The sequence below is a fragment of the Centroberyx affinis genome, unplaced genomic scaffold (genome assembly GCF_046629955.1).
Source record: "Centroberyx affinis isolate AG114_WGS23_722 - 3 ecotype Tasmania unplaced genomic scaffold, CSIRO-AGI_Caff_v1 ptg002739l_1, whole genome shotgun sequence".
NCBI lineage: Eukaryota > Metazoa > Chordata > Actinopteri > Beryciformes > Berycidae > Centroberyx > Centroberyx affinis.
This window is the reverse complement of record NW_027280905.1, coordinates 54413-77724: the sequence shown is the minus strand read 5'-3', so window position 1 is coordinate 77724 and position 23312 is coordinate 54413. Positions and strand designations below refer to the sequence as shown.

The following is a 23312-nucleotide window of genomic DNA, read 5'->3' as shown; positions in this document are numbered from 1 at the left end:
ACCTGAGCTAAAGCCAAAGTATAACCAGAATATGTTCCAACGATATATTAATTTGTATTTTAATGTAAATAGATAAAACTAAGCACCTTAATACAAAAAAACACGTGAAAAAAGACAAAATAATGTGCCTTATATAGCATTTAACGTGCCAACAACAAGAAAACTATGTGTAAGGTCATGGTTGGCCATCATATATTTTGTTAAAACGCAACACTAGCTAGTTCAGTATTAGAGCATGACTTTAAACAGCTCTGAGTTTATATTCGTGTAATATTTTGGCTGATAACTCTTTTAGTATGTCATGAACCCCCTTTATTTGCATTTAGCATGGACGAAAACGCATTGAAACACTTGGTAAAACTCACCCAGGAGGGACAGCTGTGCTCGCTGGAGAACCAACTGACGCTAGCTGGCGAGGCGGCGGCGCAAACTGTCCGCCAGAAACACTTCGGCAGATCCGGAGACACTTTGCTTCACTACGCCGCCCGACACGGACACCTGGAGGTAGTAAAGTTTTTGATCAAGGAGGTAGGCATGGGTGTGGAGGTGTACAACAACGACTACAAGAGGCCGCTGCACGAAGCTGCGTCCATGGGGCACGAAGCCTGTGTGAGCTGCTTGATCCGCGAAGGAGCGAAGGTGGACTGCTTGAAGAAGGCGGACTGGTGAGGATGAGGATGTCGCCTTCTTCTTCTTCTTCCTCTTCTTTTAGGGATTTCGGTTTAGATGTGTCGTCGAAGTTATTGATTTACACCCAAAAGTTAAATGTATGTATAAAGCTGGTTTTTGCGGTGGAAGTATGCAGCTCCCTTCGATAGCTCAGTTGGTAGAGCGGAGGACTGTAGTGGCTTGATGCTGAAATCCTTAGGTCGCTGGTTCGAATCCGGCTCGAAGGAGGGAAATGTTTTTGTCCCGAGGAACCAGAATTATACTCGAGCTTATAGGATAAACAGATAATCAGAATCACATAATGCGTAATATCATGTTTTATATAAGCCTACACTGTGGAGATAATACAAGGAAGTCATTAATGCCTACCTCGACCCTATAAAGCAGTGATTCTCAACCTTTTTTCATATCAAGGAGCCCTAATTCAGTACACATTAGTGCCACGGACCCCCATTTGAACAGATTTTGTCTCTCGGATGCAAATCTGAGAATATTTTTTATTGTTATAGATATGATTCAGTCCAGAATTCTATGACTATACTGAATGTATTGTAGGTAGAGAGATAACAGAGAAACTATGATCAAAACAGTCATTCTTCTACATTTTCTAATTGTGTTAACTTCTTGTAAATGAAGTAATGGTGAAGTTTAACACTTCACCAATTTGCTGGGGACCCCCTGGAACCACCTCAAGGTTCCCGGACCCCACGTTGAGAACCACTGCTATAAAGAATATTTCTATTTTTTATTATCATCCTTACATATTTATGCTATTTTACCAAACAAATTATAATTTTTTTTGGTGATTTACGTCAAACACATTGAAATTGCCTCGTTTATGAAATGTGCTGTAAAGCATTGATTCACAACCTTTTTCATATCAATTTGATTAGATTTTGTCTCTCAGAATATTTTTGTTGTTTGATATGATTTTGTCCAGAATTCCATTAGATAACAGTGAAACTAAGATCAAAATAGTCATTCTTCTTCATTCTCTAATTGTGTTAACTTCTTGTAAATGGTGACGTTTAACAATTCATCAGTTTACTGGGGACCCCCTGGAACCCCCTCAATGACCCGTGGTGGTCCCCGGGACCCACGCTGAGAACCACTGCTATAAAGCTACAAAGTTTACCTTGCCTTGCCTTAAATATCTATCAGGACTCCTCTTAAAATTATGTCATTCTGACCTGTGGTTTATGAGAATTCTTAAAGGTTTTTCAAAAAATCCAAAATGGAGGCCAAAAATGTATGGCGGACATTATGGGTCCTAGAGGCGGAAATGTTCAGTGTGTCGTGATACACGTGTACACCAAGTTTCACATCTCTATGACTAACTTTGTGGTGGGGCCGAGCCTTTGAGGGTTTATTATAGCGCCCAGTTGCTGGTTCAAATCCAGCTCGAATTAGTGCATTTTGGCTGATAGGAAAAATAACAGATAATCAGAATTAGATAATGCATTATTTCATACTTTATACCCTGTGAAGATAACACAGGTAAGTCACTCCTCCGCTCCTCTCTGTCAGGACTCCTCTTATGATGGCCTGCACCCGTAGAAACCTGGGAGTGGTGGAGGAGCTGCTGCGGCACGGCGCCGACCCCGCGCTGAAGAACAAGGACGGCTGGAACTCGTTCCACATCGCCTGCCGGGAGGGGGATCCTGCGGTCGTGCGGCACCTGCTCCTCGCCGCCCCGGACGTCTGGAGGACCGAGAGCAAGATCCTCAGGACGCCCCTGCACACCGCAGGTGACGCGGTCGAGTCTCAAGTCAAGTCTCAAGTCTGAATGTAGAACAGCAAGTCAAGTCAGAACAAATCAAGAGTCCAGTATCAATTTAATATCTTAAAGAAAACTAAATATCTAGGACTTTTCAATGCAATATGGTTTTAATAGGATAAAAACTTGGTAAGAGCATCATGAGTTTGATTTCTATAAGCAGTTTCAACTTCAATAAATTCAATCATTCCATACAAATTCAGAAAACAGAATTTAAATTCAGTCGTCTGCTGGAACAAATCTCATCACTTTCAATATAAGTCATTTAACACAAACACAAGATCTCAAGTCAAGACTTTAGAAACCTTTTCAAGTCATCAAAGTACAAGTCAAAGTCAAGTCCCAAGTCACCAGAACCCAAGTCAAGTCAAGTCCCCAAGTCTTCTCTTCATGCATCAAGTCAAGTCTCAAGCAGTTAAAATAGTGACTTGAGTCTCCCCCTCTGGGATTCACTAAACCTCCTTCAGGATAGATCTTAAAAAGTTCCCCAAGAATATATTTTAGCAAGTTCATAAGAAGGCTCTTAAATGCAATTCCACAATATTTTCTTAAGATTAGTCTAATCTCTTTCAAACTTCAGTTGGTTTCTTTTAGAAGGGGTGTCTAACATACACATATTTTGTGTTTTGGTGTAAAATATTCCCCAGCAGCCTCATCTTCTAACTGCTGCTCTCTGTTCCTCCTCCAGCTCTGCACGGCTGTGAAGACGTTGTCAGGATCTTACTAGAGAGGTTGGTCCATGTCTAACTGGGTTTTTATTCTAAAGGTGGCTCAGATTTTGAATTTTTTCTACAGCTTTTTAAAAGTACATAAGCCTGCGGGTGTTTGACTGACCTTCACCTGCCTCCCTCCGGACTCTCTCCAGATGCGGCTTCGCTCCGGACGGGCCGGACAGCTGTGGAGTCACTGCCTTCATGGACGCAGTCAGGAACGGACACATCGCTGTGGCCAGACTGCTGTTAGAGAAGCACCAGGTACCTCTACATCCAGAAGATAGTCAGTGGAGACAGCGAAAATTCAGATATTTAGATGAACTTGTCCCAGGGTTTGGGGCCATTCATGAAGTGAATTGAGAATGCATGGTAAACTCCAATTCATCCAATTCAGTTCCTGGAGTGTGAATGTGAATGTGACCCAGCTGTAAGGAAACAGAATGTGAATTGAATTGGAATGACAGGAAACAGAATTGAATTCCATGAAATTCCACTTCTAAGAGAGTTTGTCTCGACTCGCTAAATCAAACATTATGAATCAAATAAAAGATAGTTCAACAAAACAAATACATTCAATCTTAATATATGGATTACAATTGCTTGTTCTGCATCAAATGCCACGTGAAAAGAATCTTTAACATTTTATGATATTCAGTATTGATAATATATAACACTACATGTAATCTCTGCTAAGGAAAAAAACAAAGAAACATGGAATTTCACAGACTTCAATTGAATTAAATGAAACTTCCTGAAATTCCAATTCAATTCTAATTCCTCAGTTGAATTGGAATTCATGACTTGTTGTTATTGTGTGTGTGTGTGTGTGTGTGTGTGTGTGTGTGTACCGCAGGCCTCTCCGACAGCAGCTGACATACTGGGGGCTCAGCCGGTGCACCAGGCTGCAGTCACCGGCCAGCAGGAGGCGCTGCGGTTCCTGGTGCGGGAGCTCGGTGTAGACGTGAACCAGACGGCCACCGACATCCAGCTCACTGCTCTGCACTACGCTGCCAAGGTCAGAGCGATGATCTCTGTTTCTCCCAAACCTCTCCAAAAGTCTCTAAAAGGTTTTGCTTTTAGTTTGTTGAAATAAGTTAAATTACATCATTAAGCATAAAAACATCACATCCTAAATTGCAGCTATAATCAGTGACAGAAACTGGACATCTTGAACAGTAGTAACATTTTTCATTTAAAGCCCAAGTAGTGAACTAGACTTTGTTTACTCACACATCTGCTTGTTAGGATTGATTTTTTTTTCCAACTATCTGCATCACCACATGACTTTGTATGGTTCATTTGTCAATTGGCAATGGCAAACATTATCCCACCAGTGAAAGTACAACAAAGTAAAAGCTCTGTTTCTCGTTTGGACCGAATCAAATGAATTGCAGAGGAGAATATGCAGTTTTTCATTTCCTCTGCTTGTGTTTCCCATTGTCAACTGACAGATGAACCAGACGTAGCAAGCAAAGCACTGCGGCAGTGCAGATCAGCTTTTCATTGAGAAACTTTGACTCCTAACAAGTAGATGAAAACAAAAAAATCATTTCATTTCCACTATTGCTTCCAAAACCTTGCAAAACTGTTTCAGGTTAATACTTATGTGTTGTGGTTCATTAATGTTGTTGATTGAGGAAGTTGATTGACTGTTCAGTGATGATTGTGCATCCGATTTGGCAATTTATGAAATAAAAATCTGAAAAAAATATGAAGAAATACTATTTGGCTTTTAACAACAAACTAAATGAGTAATTGTTTTGATGCACATAATATGAAGACATGCAGAGAACCATGGGAGAATTTCACCAAAATCGTTCAATCAGCATCGTTCATTGTGCGTTTCCATGGCTACATTTTGGGGGGTAAAAGCCCCAGAGTCGACTTTAACCACACCAAACAAAGCCAGCATGAAGCTGCTCTGAGAAAGCCTTTCTTATATCCAAGACATGAATCTGTTCAGTGTTTTTCAGGAGGAAAAAGGGAGTACTTTGTGTGTTTTCCACGCCATTAAGTACTTTGTTGAGTATTTAACGGTGTGGAAAACACTTGTCACTTGTCTGATGAAGAGCAGTACGCTCGAAACATCACCTGTGCCTAGGTGTTAACAGAATTACACACCTTGGGGAGAAGATGACAGTGTTCAAACTCTGTCGTTGTTCATGTTTTTCAGGAAGGCCACACTGCCACTATAAACACCCTGCTGGAGCTGGGAGCAGATCTTCATGTTAGGGACAAAAAAGGAAGAACTGGTAAGCAACATATCAGGCTCCACTTCACCTGCAATGGTAAACTTGTGAAAAGAAGGATTTAATGCACGTCATCTCACACCGGTATTCAACAAAGGAGCTCGAGTCGTTTCGGTTTTACGTTTGGGTGTGAGTGTTACTTTGCGTCGTTCTCGCTGTGAATCTTGGTGCTTCCCGTTCATTCTCATCGACTAAGTCTCCATCCAGTGCATTTCCATTATCCGCCCTTGAGTTGTTTTGTTTAGTAATCGTACTTCGGCTGTTAGATATTACGTCAAACACATCATGGAGGACACAGGAACCCATATTGAGAAAGGATAAAACCGGTTATTTTCAACTTTGGCCTTGTTTTCCTAGTTTTTGCCATCATGACGATTGGTTGTGTTCAAAAAATTTGCCACTTATTTCACTGGAAAGATTTACTCATACACACTCAAGGTGGGTTCAACTGTCAAAAACTAGGAAAACAAAGCCCAGGTTGAAAACTAATACTTCAACTCCCTCTTGTTTTGTGTCCGTCTGCCAGCGCTTCACATGGCTTGCATTGGGCAGCATGCAGAGGCAGCCGGGACTCTTCTGCAGCTGGGACTGGAAGACACGGAGGACGCATCCGGCTCCACGGCACAGCAGCTCGCCAAGAAACCAGACGTCCTGCGGGTGTTTCAGTCTGGCTTACCGGAGACTTAGTAGAGTCAGTCAGGGATGGAAAATATAGGTATCTATTTGATTCTGTATTATATATTTAATATAGGTAAGAAAATGCTCCTAAAACATTATGTGATTGCAGTATGCTTATGTATGTTAGGCTGGACTGCACAATAAGATGACTGTTGCAGATAAACAATTTCAATCAATTGTTGTTTCAACTGGGCCGAATGATTTTGTGGAATATAATAAATCTTAACTTGTATGAGTATTTTCCAGTGTATTCTTTAGTGACTGATACAGAGGCTAACTTATTCAATGTTACTGGTTACACCAAGCAGGCTAATGTGTTGACCATGATGAAGTCCATGTGGGCAACACAAATAGTAAAACTGCATTGCATAACAACAAGTTAATGTGGAATTCCCGATAACTGCTAGAACTCCTGGTATTTTAACTTTGAAGGTGTAGTCATAAAACGCAGTTCATATACAGTATTTATTCATGAAACCGTGAGACACAACATCTCTTGACCACTCCAGCTCGGTCGTCAGTGGGAATCAGACAGGTTGACACTTCTCCCCAGTCTCTGACAGATGATAAGCTCCGCCCATCGGAGGCGCTTGACGTTGAACCGCAGCCCCTTTCATTTCCAGCTTTGCAGATCTCCATTTTCTTCGGACCCGATATTCAGGAGTAGAACAGCAAAGACTTGGAAAAATGAATGAAGAATACGACGTTATCGTTCTGGGCACCGGACTAACGGTGAGGGCGAATCCAACGGAGCAATTCCGCAGTGTTTGGAAGTGATTTGCAGCCTGTTCGCGACGTAGCACTTGACAGTTTGGCACTGCGCTAACTGGGCCTAATCGGCACTAGCGCTTAGTAGCTAGCTTAGTAGCTAGCCAAGAGTAAGTGGCTAGTTAACGCTAACTGTGAGCAAAGTAGCTAACTGGTAGCTATCGCTACATCTCGTTTATCAGCGCTCAGACTAACGTTAGCTTACACAAGTCCAAACTCTCGCTGTGGTTTATACAAATAGTTTGCCAACCCCTGGGCAGCTAGTTGTGTTAATTATGGGGAAGTTGGGCGCTAGTAAGGGGAGTTTTGTCCAGCTAAGCGAAGCTCACTTGGATGATTAATTAGCAAGCATACGTACCCGCTAACTAATTAGCTTGCTAACGGTAGAGTAGCGACGTGTCACCGTTTGACCGATTATCTTAATCTTGTCGTGCACAATGTGCATAACGATATCCTGCGACCAAGTGAAGTTCGGTGTGTTTTCTTAACCCCGTATCTCATTCTTGGTGTACGTTATTAGGAGACTTGGCCACGTAACTTATCTGATAAATGTGTATCACTATGTAGCAACGCTAACCCAACTTTCCGCTGAGCGCCTGTCCGTGCCGCTGATTCAACAGGCTGGAGCTAGTCAAAGCAGGTCGTGTGTACGGGATAACCAGCGCTAGCTACCGGCAATCTGCTAATGACGCTAACTGTCGCTAAAAGCTTGTGCGCTTGTCAAGTGACTCGACCGAGAACGCAAATGGAGGAAGTTTACGTGCATCGCCCTTAGCTGAACTTGCTGCATACCAAAAAGCTAACAAAGCTGGCCCGACATAATGTTGGCTGGCAATTATGAGCTATTCTGGTATGTGCTGGTTTGTTTGCCCGGAAATGAACGTGGCCAACTTTAACTCTGTATGCCGCAGTCTCTTTTACAAGAATGCACACACTGGCCTCCTGACCCGCTGTAAATTTCCCAAGTAACGTTGCATGGTTGAGGCATGACTTGGAAAACTCGTGATGAATTTAGGGCTTTCCTGGAGGCTGGTGGATAGTTTCCTGTCAACTTAAATTCCCAGCAGTTTCTGGGTTGTCGACTTCTAAGAACCTTACTACACTACAGTTTCCATGCTCATTTGACTAACTTTAAGTGCTGGGCCCATACGTCTAACTTTTGTAAATGTAATATTGTCTCCAACCGGTATCTATGGGGTGTTTTGCTTTAGCTGCTCCAACAGGATACAGCAGTCAGGAGGACTTCAGCCTGGTCGGAGGCTGCAGGGCTTTTGATTTGGCAGCTGAGCAGAAAGGGGTTGGTTTTAAGGTTTGGTGGGAATGGTGTTGACTTAGCTCACAGTTGGGTGTGGTTCTGCCATACTGACTGAGGAACTGAAAGTACAGTGCAGGCTTAGTTCAGCAAGAGCCAGACAGAAGAGTCGTGAAGATTCCTGTAGACTGAGGCTGAGCTAACACAGTATAGTTTCATATGGTTGTTGTGCAATTGGCTCAGCATTGTTCCCTCATGTAAATCAATGAAGTCTCTCAGACTAACTGACTGTTTCCCCTTTCAAGGTTGAGTGCTACACATGCCACACTACCACTTGTACTACTAGTACTACTACTACTACAGCTTCTACTACTACTAAAACTACTTCTGGAAATGGAGTTAGATTGTTTTGTGGTCCTCAGAAGCTGTGGTCTTGCTCACATCCTTCTCTCAGCATTTTTGATAGGTTAAGTGGCTGGGGGATGGGGTTTCCCATCTGTCCCCTGCTAATGACACATGGAGGAGTGGCTTAGCATAAGATACCTCAAACTTAATTATACGCAGTCTGGTTCACATTATGATGATATCGGCGATTCTAAGTATGCAGCTTTTAACTTGAAGATGAAAGTGAATAGGGCTGTAGTTTATTGAGCAAAGAGGTTGAGAATCTAGGAATATACAGGGGCTGCGATGACAATATGCTGTCAACAGTGATTTGTGGAAATCCCTCAGGGTGGCAGATTCTTTATCACTCCTCTTTTTAGAAGGGCATCATCACTGCCCTTGATTCAGGTAGTTTCTCTGCTCCTGTGGTCCAGCAGCCTTGATCCAATGGGCCGAGTGGATTACACCCTTGTGGCAAGAGACAAATACTTCAGAGGTGTGTTGTAAATTGTCAGTATTGTAAAAATCAAAGCCCGTCCCAGCGTGATACTTTTCATGTGATCGTAGCTTTTTGAACTACGAAGAGCCGCCCAACTCTTGTCTTCCGAGTTTGACGCGCCGCTTCTCGCTCACCATTCGCCCACCTGCCTTTTATGGGGCTTAAATATTGAACTAGGACTTTTCCTCTGCACCGAGTGCATTTTATTGGCTCCGTTTTCTGCCTGACTGTACGCTGGATCGGTCTATTTCCCTCTCTGTCAGCATGTCAGCTACTATCTGGCTGAGGTTGTGATGACTAGGCTGCCTCCGGCTCTATGTCAAAGCCTATATTTATATAAGGTCGGCTCGAGTCACATGTCACCCGGAGGGATTCACCGTGACACATCAGAATTGCAGTATGTCTTTTCTTCGGCAGCCATATGTCCTTTAAGGCAATGGAGTCAGTAGCAGGAAGGAGACAAGGCCCAGACATTTACCAATACACAGGATCTGATTTCTTGTGTTATTTTGGGAGAGCACCTATGTAGAAACCTGGCTGGCATGTTAGAGTATAGAGATGAGTGAGAGCGGGTATGTCATCAAAGTTATTAAGTGAGTACTTGAATCAGGCTGATGACACGTCCAGAAGGCTCAACAATAAGTTATGGCATCCCAGAATCCCTCAGTCACCTCACACACACACACACACACACACACACTAATACGAGTTGGCCAAAAAGCACAGTCATCTTAGTCGCCACTATTCTCAAACTTGCAAAAATACAGTGTTTAAACTAAACTAAACTAAATTAAACTAAAATACATTTAACACCTGCATGTCAAATATTGACAGCAAGATGCCTTTTCTAGCAATTAATAACATTTCAAGTGGTAAAAGAAAAGTTTAAGTTTGAAGTTAAATCTCCTTGCTGATGCTTAGCCTAATAACAAAATGATTTATTATTTCACATGATTTACTGGTCATTAACTTGTCATTGAGGAAAATATTAGCCTTCCCATATGGTATAGTTCAGTGGTTCTCAAATTGGAGTTCAGGGACCCCCAGGCGTCCTTGTGGTGGCCCCCAGAGGGTCCCCAGCAAAGTGAGGAATAGTCTGATTTCACTCAAACTTATTTCACAAGGAATTATCCAAATTAGAGAACATGTAAGAATGATTTTTCTAATCTTAGATTTCACTCTCACCACCATTATCTCTCCATGTACAGTGTAGACAGTTGTACAATTTAGTACTAAATCAACAACAACAAAAACCTATAGAGGTCCCTGGGACAAAATGTTATCAAATGGGGATCCGTGAGGCTTAATGTGTATCTAGTTTAATGGTTTGCTGTAGTATTTTTTTCCCCTCTTGGTTAACCCCAATTCCTGAGGGCATGCATGAACTTCAGTTAGATTTCAGATTTACATTCATTAATCTTCATGCCCGGGGACTGTGTGTATGTGTGACAGTAAGATTTATTGGCTAACACAGAGTGAGTAAACTATAGTGCGTGTTTTATTCTGTACTCGCAAGTTACAAATTCGCTAAAGCACATATCATATAAGTCATGTCTCAACTTTTATTTAGCCTATTCCTTTTTCTCATCCATAAGACTGTAGTGTGCGTTAGAGTTAATGGGGGGTTGTAAAGAAATATAAGGTTTAATTTAAATTAGAGAGAGGATTGTGCCACACAGTTTGTTTGCTTTTTAGCAGAATAGATTTTCCAGTTAGAGGTTTTTAGCCCGTTGGGTTCATGGTTACAGAGGCTGAGACCATTTTCTGCCATTTCCCACGTTCTGTATCTCTGGGTGTCCCTGATTCTGTGTGGTGGCGATATCCACTGCCTTGTTGTGCCAATTCCACTGGATCATTTTACACAGTCGGTGGTGTGGGTTGCGTGTAAGACATGAACAGTGGATGTAATGAGGATTTGACTTGCAAGAAGAAGGGGTGTAGGTGGCTTCTAGGCTGTCAGTTGATAGGGTTGTATTGTCTTGAACGGGGCAGCTGGCTGCGTACATAACAGGTAGTGCGTTAGAGTGGAGAGTGATCCGGCATATACCCTGATGTCAGAGGTGGGGAGCGGTTATCGGCCTCTAGAGAGCCGGCCTAATTTATCCCCATTGAAAGAAGCAAACGGTAGCTACTGTGTCACTTCCTCTGTCATAACCGACTACAGGCAGTGGTCTTGTACACAAAGGGAGCGTTAGTGACATCACATGGTGAAAGTGAAGTTGTAATGCATTGTGATTTGTTACTGTTACACTCTCTTATTACCTCACCTACAAGTTTAATGCTCAGTCTATTGAGCTATTAACAAGTTCAACAAGTTTAACAAGTAGGGCTGCATTGCCATTTCTGCACTGATAATCCTCATTATTGTATTAGATACTGTGATCATGAATATTAATCGTTATTAGTCTTGATTTGAGGAACAAAATTGTTTTACTACACTTTTGGCATCTTATAAAAGTAGTGGTTTTGGCCATTATCATTCAAAATTAAAAGTATTCAGTGTTTTTCCCCCAGGTTGTATTCTTGTCAGGGTGGAAAATCATCTAAAACTCTCCATTGAAACCCAGGATAACATTGGACAGTTTTAAATGTTGCCAGTGTATACCCAAATTCTTTGGTTATTGGTGGAAAGAATTGCAATGTACAACTACTATACATAACTTCTCATGCAGCCGCACTAACAAGATTCCCGAACTAAAGCTCAAAGAATGTCATGACGTTGACCAGCAGGCGAGTACTTTCCCTCTGCTGAGAGTGGGCCGTTGTTCAGTAGTGAGACTTGCTTCAGAATAAAGTCCACCCAATCACATGATGCGGTGTGTTTTGCTGCTGCTACAAACCAGCTGCTGTAATCGTATTAAGGCCTTTGGTCAGCGGGAATTCAGACGTGCACGTTTTCGTTTTCCTTCGGCAGTACCAGGTCTCTCTGAAACACTCAAGCTCTAATCGTTCTCCCAGCTCCACAGAAACATGTCAGATGTGGTAGTGGTGTTTGGTGATATGGATTCAATATCAAAAATCTCGGTCGCACCGGAGGTTCTGTCAGACTCCCATCTTGTTTCAGAGCTTGTACTGTCAGGTTTTAGCAGCCAAAGCCCTCTTTCACACAGCTATTCACAGAAGGGCTGCATAATTAATCGTGGATGTAGTCGTATGCCATTTCTACAGTTGGTAAGACTTTGATTATGGTTTAATAATCAAGATCAAAATATAGCAAAATATTGGGATTTTCTTTAGTCACAATTGTGCAGCACTAATTCACAGTACAGATAGTGTTTCCCTTTTTTTAGAAGAGAATGATAAAGGGTCCTGTGTTCTGTTTTCTGTAAGTCTTCAACACCAGAAATACGAGCCGTGAAGGTCTAAGTGAGGCTAAACCTCCTCTGAAAAGAGTCCATTGCTCTACAGAACTGAGGAGACCAATACATTTACATTTTAAACGTTTAGCTGAAATTAGGTTAAACTGCTAGTAGGCCTGGGCGATAATTCACTATTATCATTTATCGTCTTTCAGTGTTATCACATCGTGATAATGTGTTGATTTTGGGATATCGTGACACAATTCTGCTGTCTAAATTTTATTAAAACTTCAATAAGTGTGAAACATTTCAAGGAATATAATTTGAAAACAACTAATCAAGACTAATTTGATTATGTCATATGATTTTGCATAATGTGAGCCATATCGTGATCCTCATGATTTGTGACATTGATTTCAACCATATGTCCCGGCCCTAACTCCTACACAACCAACATTAAAAGCAACCAATAGAAGAGAGTGCAGGTCAGAGCCATGGTGCTCTTTCAATATTAGGTAATAATCCGTAGCCCTTGTACTACTAGGTTGCCCTACATAAGTTCATTGCATTACATAAGTTCAGGACTCTACCCCGAAAACCTAGGATCTAGCCATAACAAAAGTATTGCACACACACGTCAACCTGACTTTTGTCACTCTCATTAATGCCACAGTCTGTCCAGAGGACTTTGCACAGCAGCAGTCATTCCACAGCCTTTTGCCAACTGGACCAACCCACCACGGCCAAAACATTTATCCCCACAGATCAGAGGATGAAAAGACAGAGCCACGCCAGGCAGAATCCACATTCATGTATTTCTGCACTAAGGCAACAAAGATGGAGTGTTTCCTCTTGTGAGTTGAAACCGGACGGTGTGACAAATGTGATGGGTTTAACGCATTTAACCACGGGAACAAAACCTAGACTGTCCAGAGCATCTGCCTCATGATGAAAATAATCGAAGATGAACATGGCTTGTGTGTGTATTTTGATACAGGATGGATGATATCTGTGAAACACTGATGAAAAGCTGTGCCAGGTCTATATACATCCCACTCCAACCGTTTTATGTAACTGACCTTAACCTCATTCCTCTTGTATTTTCCTTTCTCCAACAGGAATGCATTCTGTCAGGCATCATGTCAGTGAAGGGGAAGAAGGTTCTGCACATGGACCGGAACTCCTACTATGGAGCCGAGAGCGCCTCCATCACGCCTCTTGAAGATGTAAGTTGACCTCTGACCCTTCTGACTTTGTGACACAGGAGAGTACGGATGAGAATTGGAATTTGGACCTTTATAACTACCCAACAAATAACATCTGTTTTGCTGTACGGTGAAAAATGTGGCAACCTTGATACCTTGACAAGTGCTCGATTGGGGAGCTAATTTTTACCAGCCATAAAGTGGAATAGAACCTCCAAGTGATGGTTGGATACCTGCCACAGTGGATAAGTAGGCTAAAAAAACAAAAAACAAAATGAAGTGTTTTATGGGTATAAGGAGACAGATGTTGACATCTGATAGCCAGCAGTTACTCATGTTTGGAAAGTCTAACATAACAAAATGAACTGAAGTCAAACGAGTGCAGACAAGTCCATCATGCACCAGGAACTGGAATCAGATTTGTTCTGACTCCAAAATCTCCAACCTAGCCGGATGACAGATCACAAAAATTCTGTTCAATAATGGAGCTGCTTGTGAGTCCATGTGACTTTTGTTTACAAGCCCTGGTTCGCTTGTAATTGGGCAAAAAACAAAAATACAAAAGTAAAGTTTTCCAGTATGGTTTGGACCAAAGTAAATGAACCTTTCTCCATATTTTGTTGCACTTCATTTCAGTGCTGTGTTGCCTTAGAAAATGCAGATCCAGCTTCAGTTATTGTAGATCTATTGTAATGCAAGCTGAAGTTTCCCCCAGCCTAACACTAATCTAGCTTCCTCTACTCTTTCCCATGTGATTCCCTTCAACCTCAGTAGCCACAACTGCGATGATCAAACTCGCCTAGTAGCGAAGAGGTGGCTTCTGGTTTTATCAGCCCTCTGAGTACGTGTTTCCCCAAGCGTCCTTTACCAAAGGAGGGATTTAGACATGCATTCATTTACATAAGCAAACAGCTGTCTTTAGTTTGCACAGTGGCAAAACAATGAAATGATGTGATGGAAAAAAAAACAATTAACAAACGCAAAGAAGAGATAAAAGGAGCTTATTAAAATGTCAATACAAACAAGAATGCTTATGAAAACATGAATAGGCTAAAGTTTCATACAAAGCATTGAAAAAAGTACTTTGTTATAAGAGGTAGTGGCATCAGCATTGAAGATTTACCTATAGGGGAGAGAATAAGCTCTTCAAATTGAACTGAAACCATCTTCAAAAAGCCACTGTATGCTTATCAGAAACAGCAAGTCTTTTGCGTTTTGAATTTCCCAGGAGCTCGAGTAAGTTGTGTGCAGTTGAATTTTCAGGCATGTCGGAGCAAACAAAGAGCCAGTTATCATGCTCTAGCCGTTTGGAAACTCTTCCTAAAGTAACAAAAGCCACATGATCAATGAAACTGCAGAACACTGTTGTTGCTGTGTGGACCGCAGTAGGTATCGCCCCCGTGCTTTCATACCCACCCAACCACACACGCACACACACACACACACACACACACACACACACACACAGGCTCTTGGCCTCATTTTGTGATGTACTTGTACTATCTCTTGGTTTTATTATCCTTGTTTCTAACCGTTTCTGCGTCCTGTTGTTTTCGGTAAAGCACTTTGCGACGATCATGTTTCTTAAAGTGCTGCATAAATAATAAATTAACATGACTTGTCTTGACCAGCCACAGTGGTTGGAGGATCCCAGAATTTACCAGACACTTTCACTCCTTCAGCAGAGGAAGGGATAGAAATTCTGGTACCAGTCCCCACCCTGAATGTACCAGCGTTCGGCTGATGGCTGGGGTAATTTAGCATCTTGGCTGTAGCCTGTGAGTCTTGTGTAACGTTCTGTCTCTCTCTACAGCTGTACAAGCGCTTCAACCTCCCCGGCAGCCCTCCTGAGACGATGGGGAAAGGCCGGGATTGGAACGTGGACCTCGTCCCTAAGTTCCTCATGGCCAATGGTAAACACACCAATCACCCAACTCCTCACTTTACGTGCATCTTTAACTTGTGACCTTTAGGTGCAGAGGGGCTGCAAACCGAAAATCAGTTTCTGAAATATGTCATGTTTCTCCCTGGTGTAGCACGATCTTGCGTGTTCGCCGATAACCTCTCCATTTTCTCATTATTTTAAATGGAAAGTACTGTTACTGTTGCATGTTTACTGGGCAGAGCTGAGCGCTTAACATGTTTTTTAGTGTCAGAAGTTTAATATTTTCACCTTTTGGCAAAAGAGCGCCGTCTCTTGGCAACAGCAAGAGTCACGGCCAGCAGTTCACCAAAGCATCAGTTTAGTGCTGCAAGCTAAGAAAGAGATGAGAGATAAAGGGGTTAAGATCACAAGGATTTTGATCAAATTCTACATAAGTGGTTGAAATTTGTTTGTTTGTTTGAGAGGGTGAACCTGACCTTTCTGTCTCCCCTGCTCAGGTCAGCTGGTCCGCATGCTGCTGATCACACAGGTGACTCGCTACCTGGATTTCAAAGTGATTGAGGGCAGCTTTGTGTACAAGAAGGGCACGATCCACAAAGTCCCCTCCACTGAGGCTGAGGCCCTGAAATCTGGTAAGCCATGTGGGGATCCTGTGAAACGTAACCGAATGGGGATTATAAAAGGAATTTGTCCCACAGCTCTTATCCATCAAGGAAATGATCTTTATCTGTTTTCTCTTTTCACAGTTGTACTGGAAAAAAAATCCCTGTTTCTCTCCTTAGCTCTTATATTTGTTGATTTTTGTCTTGCGTCGTCGCTCTTGGGTGACAGGAATGTTGTCAGGCCGCCGCAGCTCTGACTCTTGCACTCCCTACTGCTGGTTACTTGTAATGTTGATGTTTTAGAAAGTAAAGCTTATTCCGCTGCTGAACTCATTGTATGTCGCTCTGGAAAGGAGCCCGCTAAAAGTAAGTCGATAACACTGTTATTTTAACAACCAAACTGCCTCCCTCCAAAGGTTTGATGGGGCTGTTTGAGAAACGGCGCTTCAAAAGGTTCCTGCAGTTCGTCGCCAACTTCGACGAGAACGACCCCAAAACCATGGAGGAAGTCGACCCCAAAAAGACGCCGATGAGGGAAGTCTTCAAAAAGTTTGACCTGGGCCAGGACGTCATCGACTTCACCGGACACTCCCTCGCTCTCTACCGCACAGACGAGTGAGTCGTCTTTCTGGTTGTTTCAAAAATGTCTTTATAATACAATACATATTATTGTTGCCTCCTCCCCCAGCTCTGTTGTAAATTGTACAAAACAGTTGCATGGATTTTTGAAATGCTCTCCTTCTCCCTCTGCCCAGATACCTGGATCACCCTTGCATTGACGCGATAAACAGGATAAAGCTTTACAGTGAGTCTCTGGCCAGATACGGCAAGAGTCCGTACCTCTACCCCCTGTACGGCCTGGGAGAGCTGCCTCAAGGCTTCGCCAGGTAGGAAACACAGCAGTGAATCATAAGCTCAGATATTAGTGGATGATTATAGTCACACAGTGGTGGGGTTGGGTGGAAGAAATCGATTCACCAATGCATTGCGATTTTGTTTTTTCCATTTCAGAATTGATTCTGTAAATCCTGATATTGATACTTGTAACCCTTGTTGTTTTACAGAAGACCAGGTTTTGTTTACCACTTTTGTAAAGTCTAATTTCAGATTTAAAAATAAAAAGGAGAGACATACACTCAATAAAAGTAACATTATCTGTAAGCTTTGCTATTTGGTATTGAAATATTGTGTCAGCAACAAATGTACGCACGTCTGACAAAACAAAACCTAGGATGTTTCCAACAGGTGTGGCGAAATCTGACAGAACTGAGCCTGTTGTACTCGTGTGTACACACATACAAAATGTGTTTGTGCATATTGAGTGTGATTATCTGTTAATTATTTGTGCTACAGCACACAGAAGTATGCATTGTTTACAGTTAGTATGCCTAATAAAGAGGAATAGAAATAACATCAGTGTTGCCACAATTTGTACCTGAATCCATATCAATAACGCATATAATCATGTATCACAAGACAACATTGTACACTGTATAGCTTGTATCAGTTCACTTCACATTTCAGTCATATATAGGCCTACTGTATATAATTTTGATAGTGTGATGTATTGTTTCTTATCGTGGCCCATAGTATCAATAATATACACAAAGTGTAACCTTAGTTGAGCAAATTGATTGGTCAAAGTTGCATTCCAAACCATGCTGATAATTCCCATTAAGTACGAATAGCAGTGCTTGATTGGTTGCCATGCCAACTCTTGTAGTAACCAGGAAGCTAGTAGAGATCTCTGTTTTCCCCTTTTCTTATTCTTATGCATGTACACTTCTTTGGAGAAAACTTTTGAGTCTCCACACATACATTAGTAACTGCTGCATAAAACATTATAAAAATGAAAAAAATATTACAATGCATTATGGATACAGTGTTAACATCTCGGTCATACCCATAATCACAGTGTAGCATGCCAGCATCAACAACGGTTCACTTCCACGTTGAGGATATGAGGTGTTTAGTTGATCTTCTGTTTGAATGAGCTTGTCTGTGTTTCCGTTTCAGGCTGAGTGCCATCTACGGAGGAACCTACATGTTGAACAAGCCCATCGACGAGATCGTCATCGAGAAGGGGAAGGTGGTGGGAGTCAAGTCCGAGGGAGAGGTGAGCGTGTTGTATTCGAAGCGTTTGGTTCCAAAACTAATCATCTGTCACAAGTCAATGCTTAGTCTTAAAGAATAATTGTTGGCATGGAAGTGGGCACTGTTGAAGTCGGGAGTCATCGCGAGACCCTTGCTTAGGAAATGGATCTGTGTTGGAGGATCAGATCAGTTGTGTTTTTTTTAAATGGTGACCGATGAATTTCAGCCAATTTTTTCCAAAATGGATACATGGCATTTTGGAATGAAACTCTTCATATACTATCCGCTGTAATCCTGAATCAGCAGGAAAATCCACTCAGTGGAGCAGAATGTAAGAACCAGGCATGTAGCAGCTGATAATTTAATAATTACCGGATAATATTAACTTTCCAAAATGAAATAAAAATGTCTTTTAAACTACTACATTAACTGCCAATTATTACTTCAAAAGGACTGTAGCATATGTTTAACTTAAGATGTGAAAATAATACTGTTACTATACTAAATAATACTATTACTGACTGAATTCTTATTCTTATGATTTATTACATTATTAGTCCATAATATCACATCATGAGTTAAAAATGTTACACCCCTTTATGAAGTAATAAATGCCAGTTAATGTAATAATATGGTGTTATTACATTATCCAGCAATTTATGACATGAACAGGTTTTATTGCATTTCCAACCCTTTTTAGAGGCACATTTTTATTAGATTTAGGCAAATTATTACATTATCTTCTGCTGCAAAGCACTTTTAATCCCACTGCAGTTAAATTGCTAAATTTGAGCATCTTATGTGTGTATGACAACTTCTCATGATTTCTGCACTGCTGAGCAACTTATACTATACTGAGGTACTGACTCCTTACCTTGGCCTATAAATTGATGTTTGTGATAATGGTATTTGGTACGTTTTTTTTTGTTTTTTTTTCCTTATACATTTTTATTGCATATTTTGATTTTAAACCTTGTCTGCAATCCAAATTTCCCTTATGGGGCTGACACAGTATTGAATTGAATGTATCTGATCCATCTAACCTCTCTCTCTCTCTCTCTCTCTCTCTCTCTCTCTCTCTCTCTCTCTCTCTCTCTCTCCCCCCCCCCCCCCCCTCCCACAGATCGCCCGCTGCAAGCAGCTCATCTGCGACCCCAGCTACATTATGGATAGCGCCACCAAGGTGGGCCAGGTGATCCGGGTCATCTGCATCATGAGTCACCCCATCAAGAACACGGGCGACGCCAACTCGTGCCAGATCATCATCCCCCAGAATCAGGTCAACAGGAAGCACGGTGAGCGCACTCAGGAAGTGATGAGAGACAAAGGAGCTTTTAGTGTTTTATTTCTTTATTACAAGAAATAAAATACATCTTGAAGAATGAAGACCTAATAATAATAATGACTTGTACAGCACTTTTCAAAACAAAGTTACAAAGTGCTTTACAGAGATAAGGAAGTAAAAGAAACCACAACAGGAGAGTGAAGTAAAACAATTGTAAAAAAGGCTATTCTGTAAAAGGTTTTAAGCAGGGATTTAAAAGATGCCTGAGTTTCAAAGGGCCTCTGTCTGTGAAAACCTGCTCACATTTAGTTTGAAGTCTGGATCTGGGGACGGCAAGAAGGACGCTGCCTGAGGATGTCGGGCTGCGTTCAAGACTCAAATAATAAACTTCATGGTCTACTTGCCCATTGATTCCAGATGAAAACAGAAAAATGTGTGTTTGGGGAGGGCAGAAGACTGCTCATTAACGGGAAGCTTAGAATTCATTATGTGAAGGGTTTTGTTCCAAATATGCTATATATCTATTCCTCTAAAATGTGACTGTTGTTATAAAGGGCTCAAGATGGCTAATTATTTAGCAATATTAAATAGTGAGTTTTGCTTTCATGCCAGCAATCGTTTTGTCAGAATTGTTGTGTCATGTTTTTCACATCTAGTCTAGTCTTGTTTATTTATATAGTCCTTTATCATAAGATCGGACAGGCAGTGAGCTATAAGAGCGAATGAAGGACGAATATTAATCTTGTTTTGCTGTCTTCCAGACATCTACGTGTGCATGATCTCCTACGCTCACAACGTGGCGGCCCAGGGGAAATACGTCGCCATCATCAGCACCACAGTGGAGACAAGCGACCCCGAGAAAGAGATCAAGCCGGCCCTGGAGCTGCTGGAGCCCGTCGAGCAGAAGTTCGTCAGCATCAGCGACCAGTACGCACCCACTGACATGGGCAACGACAGCCAGGTACGATGACTGTTGTTATTGTTATAGGCTAAGATGAGACTTAAAGGATCGTGGCAGCAGCAAAGAACAGGACATAGATAAGAATTTGACAAATAGAACATATACAGCTCCCAACTGCCTTGAATGAATTCTCACTCTGTTGACTATTGACAGATTTAAAGGTTAAACGATCTTTGCATTTTACAGATTTACAAATTTACAGTCCAGTGCAAGAGTACAACATGAAAGTTTCATAGTGCGATTATCTCGACATACATTATCTTGATATTTACTAAAAAGATGAGAACTGTAATATGCTTCAATTACTTAACCTGTTAAGCCCTAGCCCTAATAAGATTTTCATCCATAAATAGACCACCTTCCATCGCGATTTTTCGTAACTACGCCACGGGGGTGGACCCGGTACCGGTGGGCCTAAAAACAAATTTATTGTATCAGTCACAAGACATTTTACTTTTTTCTTTAAAAACAAAATTATAAAATGCTGGTTTCGCTTATAGAAACTGTAAGGATAGTTTTAAACTACACAGATAAAAATCCAAATAACGGCATCTAAAATAAAGTCAAATGCATCTCAAATAAGGAGCTACTCGCCTGCATCCACTTTAACTCAGTCAGCAACATGAATACAACAATTTAATAGAGGGCGTCTGCTTTTGGGAAAATAAAACATCAAAGATGGCAGACGACAGCCAGTGGTCATGGTAATAAATATTTGTGCCGGTGTCATAATCGTTATTTTTACCATGATATATAGTCCCAGGATCCCTATTCACATGATCATATTAGTAAATTAAAGTAACATATTTAAAGAAATAACACTGCAACACTGCATCTGATTGGAGAAACAGTCCTAGAACTACTTTTTCCCAGAACTTTTATTTTGTAGGATTTTGCATCCTATTTACTATTGCCATCTTGCAAAAAATGGACTCATGATGGTGAAATCTTTGTGTATAACATTAACACACAAATTGAGTTTGCCTTTATATTGTACTGTTGTTAAAGTTGATGTAAGATCATCATGTGTCCTGTTCGCACCACTCTGCTGTTTTGCTGCCAATATTTGGGAACTAGAAAAGTTATGTGTCAGCAAAATATACAGTTACAACGGTAAACACTTCCTGTAGTCTTGTTCCCCTTCTTCAAAAGAAAAATCAGTTCATATTTAATTGTGGGGGGATCTAAAATTAAGATAACTTCTATAATTATTACATTTTAAACAACTTGTTCATGATTTTAATATTTTAGGTTGTCTTACTGTGTCCTTTTCTGGTCGTGCTGTCATTTTAGAATTGGAACATTGATGCTGGTATCACAACCAAAATCCTGACGATGAACACACACTAGAGAGGACTTTACAGAGAATGAGCCTAACTAGATCTAACTGATCAACAATCAATCATAGAACAGAGTGATATAGGACAAACATCAGGAAAAGCACAAGACACACCAAAGCACAAACAAACAAAATATCTGAATCTCTAAATGGCAAGTATACAGCCCACTGAGCAATTTTAAGTTGATTAGACGTTTAAAACACGTCTAAATGGCCCATAGCCGTCTGGGCTAAATTAAGTTTAAATGGGGTTGAAAAGTGAAAGTTTATTAGATGTCTATACATAGACAAAATTATCCTAGCCTATATGAGAGCTACGCATAGACACAATGTTGAAATTACTTCTTGTGCTGAGATAATTATCTTGTAGGCTAGTCTACAGGACTTCTCTGGTGCATATTTTTGGTATTTACAGATGTTTATTCATTGTAATGATTTATTTACTGCTTGGTCTAAAATAGGTCTATACATAGCCGTAATGATCCTGGGCTATATGAGAGCTAAAGCATAGACGCGACGTTGAAATCACATCTTTTGCTTAGCGGGAGTGTTTCCTTTACATTAACTTTGCTGCGGTGGCCACCCGCATCTGAACAATGTAAATACAACGAAAATTCATCACCTGCAGTTATTGCTCAGTCTGCTCATTGAAAGAAAATACAATTCAGCTCTGTTGCCCATCAAGAATTAAGCAACACAAGTTCCACCTACTGCAACTGATGGTCAAATGGGAGCAGGACACTAATGTTTCTAAAATTTCTCCCTCCCTCCCTCTCGCTCTCCTACAGATCTTCATCTCCCGCTCCTACGACGCCACGACTCACTTTGAGACCACCTGCGACGACATCAAGGACATCTACAGGAGGATGACGGGCGCGGACTTTGACTTTGCCGAGATGGAGCGCAAGAAGAACGACATCTTCGGCGACGCCGCCGAGTAGAGAGAGAGAGGGAGAGAGAGAGAGAGAGCGCCGCGTCCGCCACACTCCTGAATATCAGACAACGCTGCCGACAAACCGAAAATCTTATTAAAAAAATCGAAAATTTACACAAAAAATGTACACACACACACACACCGATGGGCTGGCTGATGATCCAAGTATATATGGTTTGCCCATTCAGGAAGTTCATGATATAGAGAGATATGATATAGTATTGCTGGATAGGGGAAGGGGTGGGAGTTATGCTTTTTCTAATCATATTCAGACAGATGTTGCACTGAAAGCTGGTTGCACCTAACACCCGACATTCTTCTTCTGCTTCATCATGTTACGATGAGGAACGCATAGTCCAAAGATGCCAAATCAAGCGATCAATGAAATCAGTAATATCTTTCAGTGTGTGTGGGAGGGTCAGTCCAATTTTTGTTTTGTTTTCAACGGATTAAATTGTGTTTAAAAAAAAAAAAGTGTTTGGGAGAAATGTAATATCTACAGATGAGTTATTTTGTCTCTACTGGTATTGTTCTTGTGAGGGAGGGAGGGAGGGAGGGAGTGAGTGGGGGGGGGGGGGGGGTGGAGAGACGAGTGGCTTGGCTTCGTCCGTTTGTAATCGAGCGTTGAACTTAGCGGAGTAATATTCCCGACGGCGAGGGCGTGTTCAGGCCGCGCAAAACTCTTCCTGAATACAACTGACACGTCATGTGAGGCGATA

General features: G+C 41.5%; 2 protein-coding genes and 1 non-coding gene across 4 annotated transcripts; all 3 read left to right on the top strand.

The window, feature by feature from the left end:
* Positions 1-221: 221 nt before the first annotated feature.
* Positions 222-6291, top strand: ankrd16 (ankyrin repeat domain 16). Its single transcript, XM_071535589.1, has 7 exons — positions 222-665; positions 2197-2417; positions 3135-3177; positions 3312-3420; positions 4013-4174; positions 5333-5411; positions 5935-6291. Exons 1-7 carry the CDS (start codon positions 328-330, stop codon positions 6093-6095), a joined length of 1113 nt encoding a protein of 370 aa, XP_071391690.1. The 5' UTR covers positions 222-327; the 3' UTR covers positions 6096-6291.
* Positions 809-896, top strand: trnay-gua (transfer RNA tyrosine (anticodon GUA)). The gene is given in 2 exon segments: positions 809-845; positions 861-896. It is a non-coding gene; the product is annotated as a tRNA-Tyr (tRNA).
* Positions 6292-6665: 374 nt separating the features above from the next.
* On the top strand, positions 6666-23136 carry gdi2 (GDP dissociation inhibitor 2). Of its 2 annotated transcripts, XM_071535581.1 has the most exons (10): positions 6666-6818; positions 13407-13514; positions 15307-15406; positions 15876-16010; positions 16397-16595; positions 16736-16867; positions 17997-18096; positions 19198-19369; positions 20121-20320; positions 22448-23136. In XM_071535581.1, exons 1-10 carry the CDS (start codon positions 6774-6776, stop codon positions 22598-22600), a joined length of 1344 nt encoding a protein of 447 aa, XP_071391682.1. In that variant the 5' UTR covers positions 6666-6773; the 3' UTR covers positions 22601-23136. The 2 variants fall into 2 exon arrangements, with proteins under 2 accessions (XP_071391682.1, XP_071391683.1); XM_071535582.1 differs by lacking the exon at positions 15876-16010.
* Positions 23137-23312: the final 176 nt, after the last annotated feature.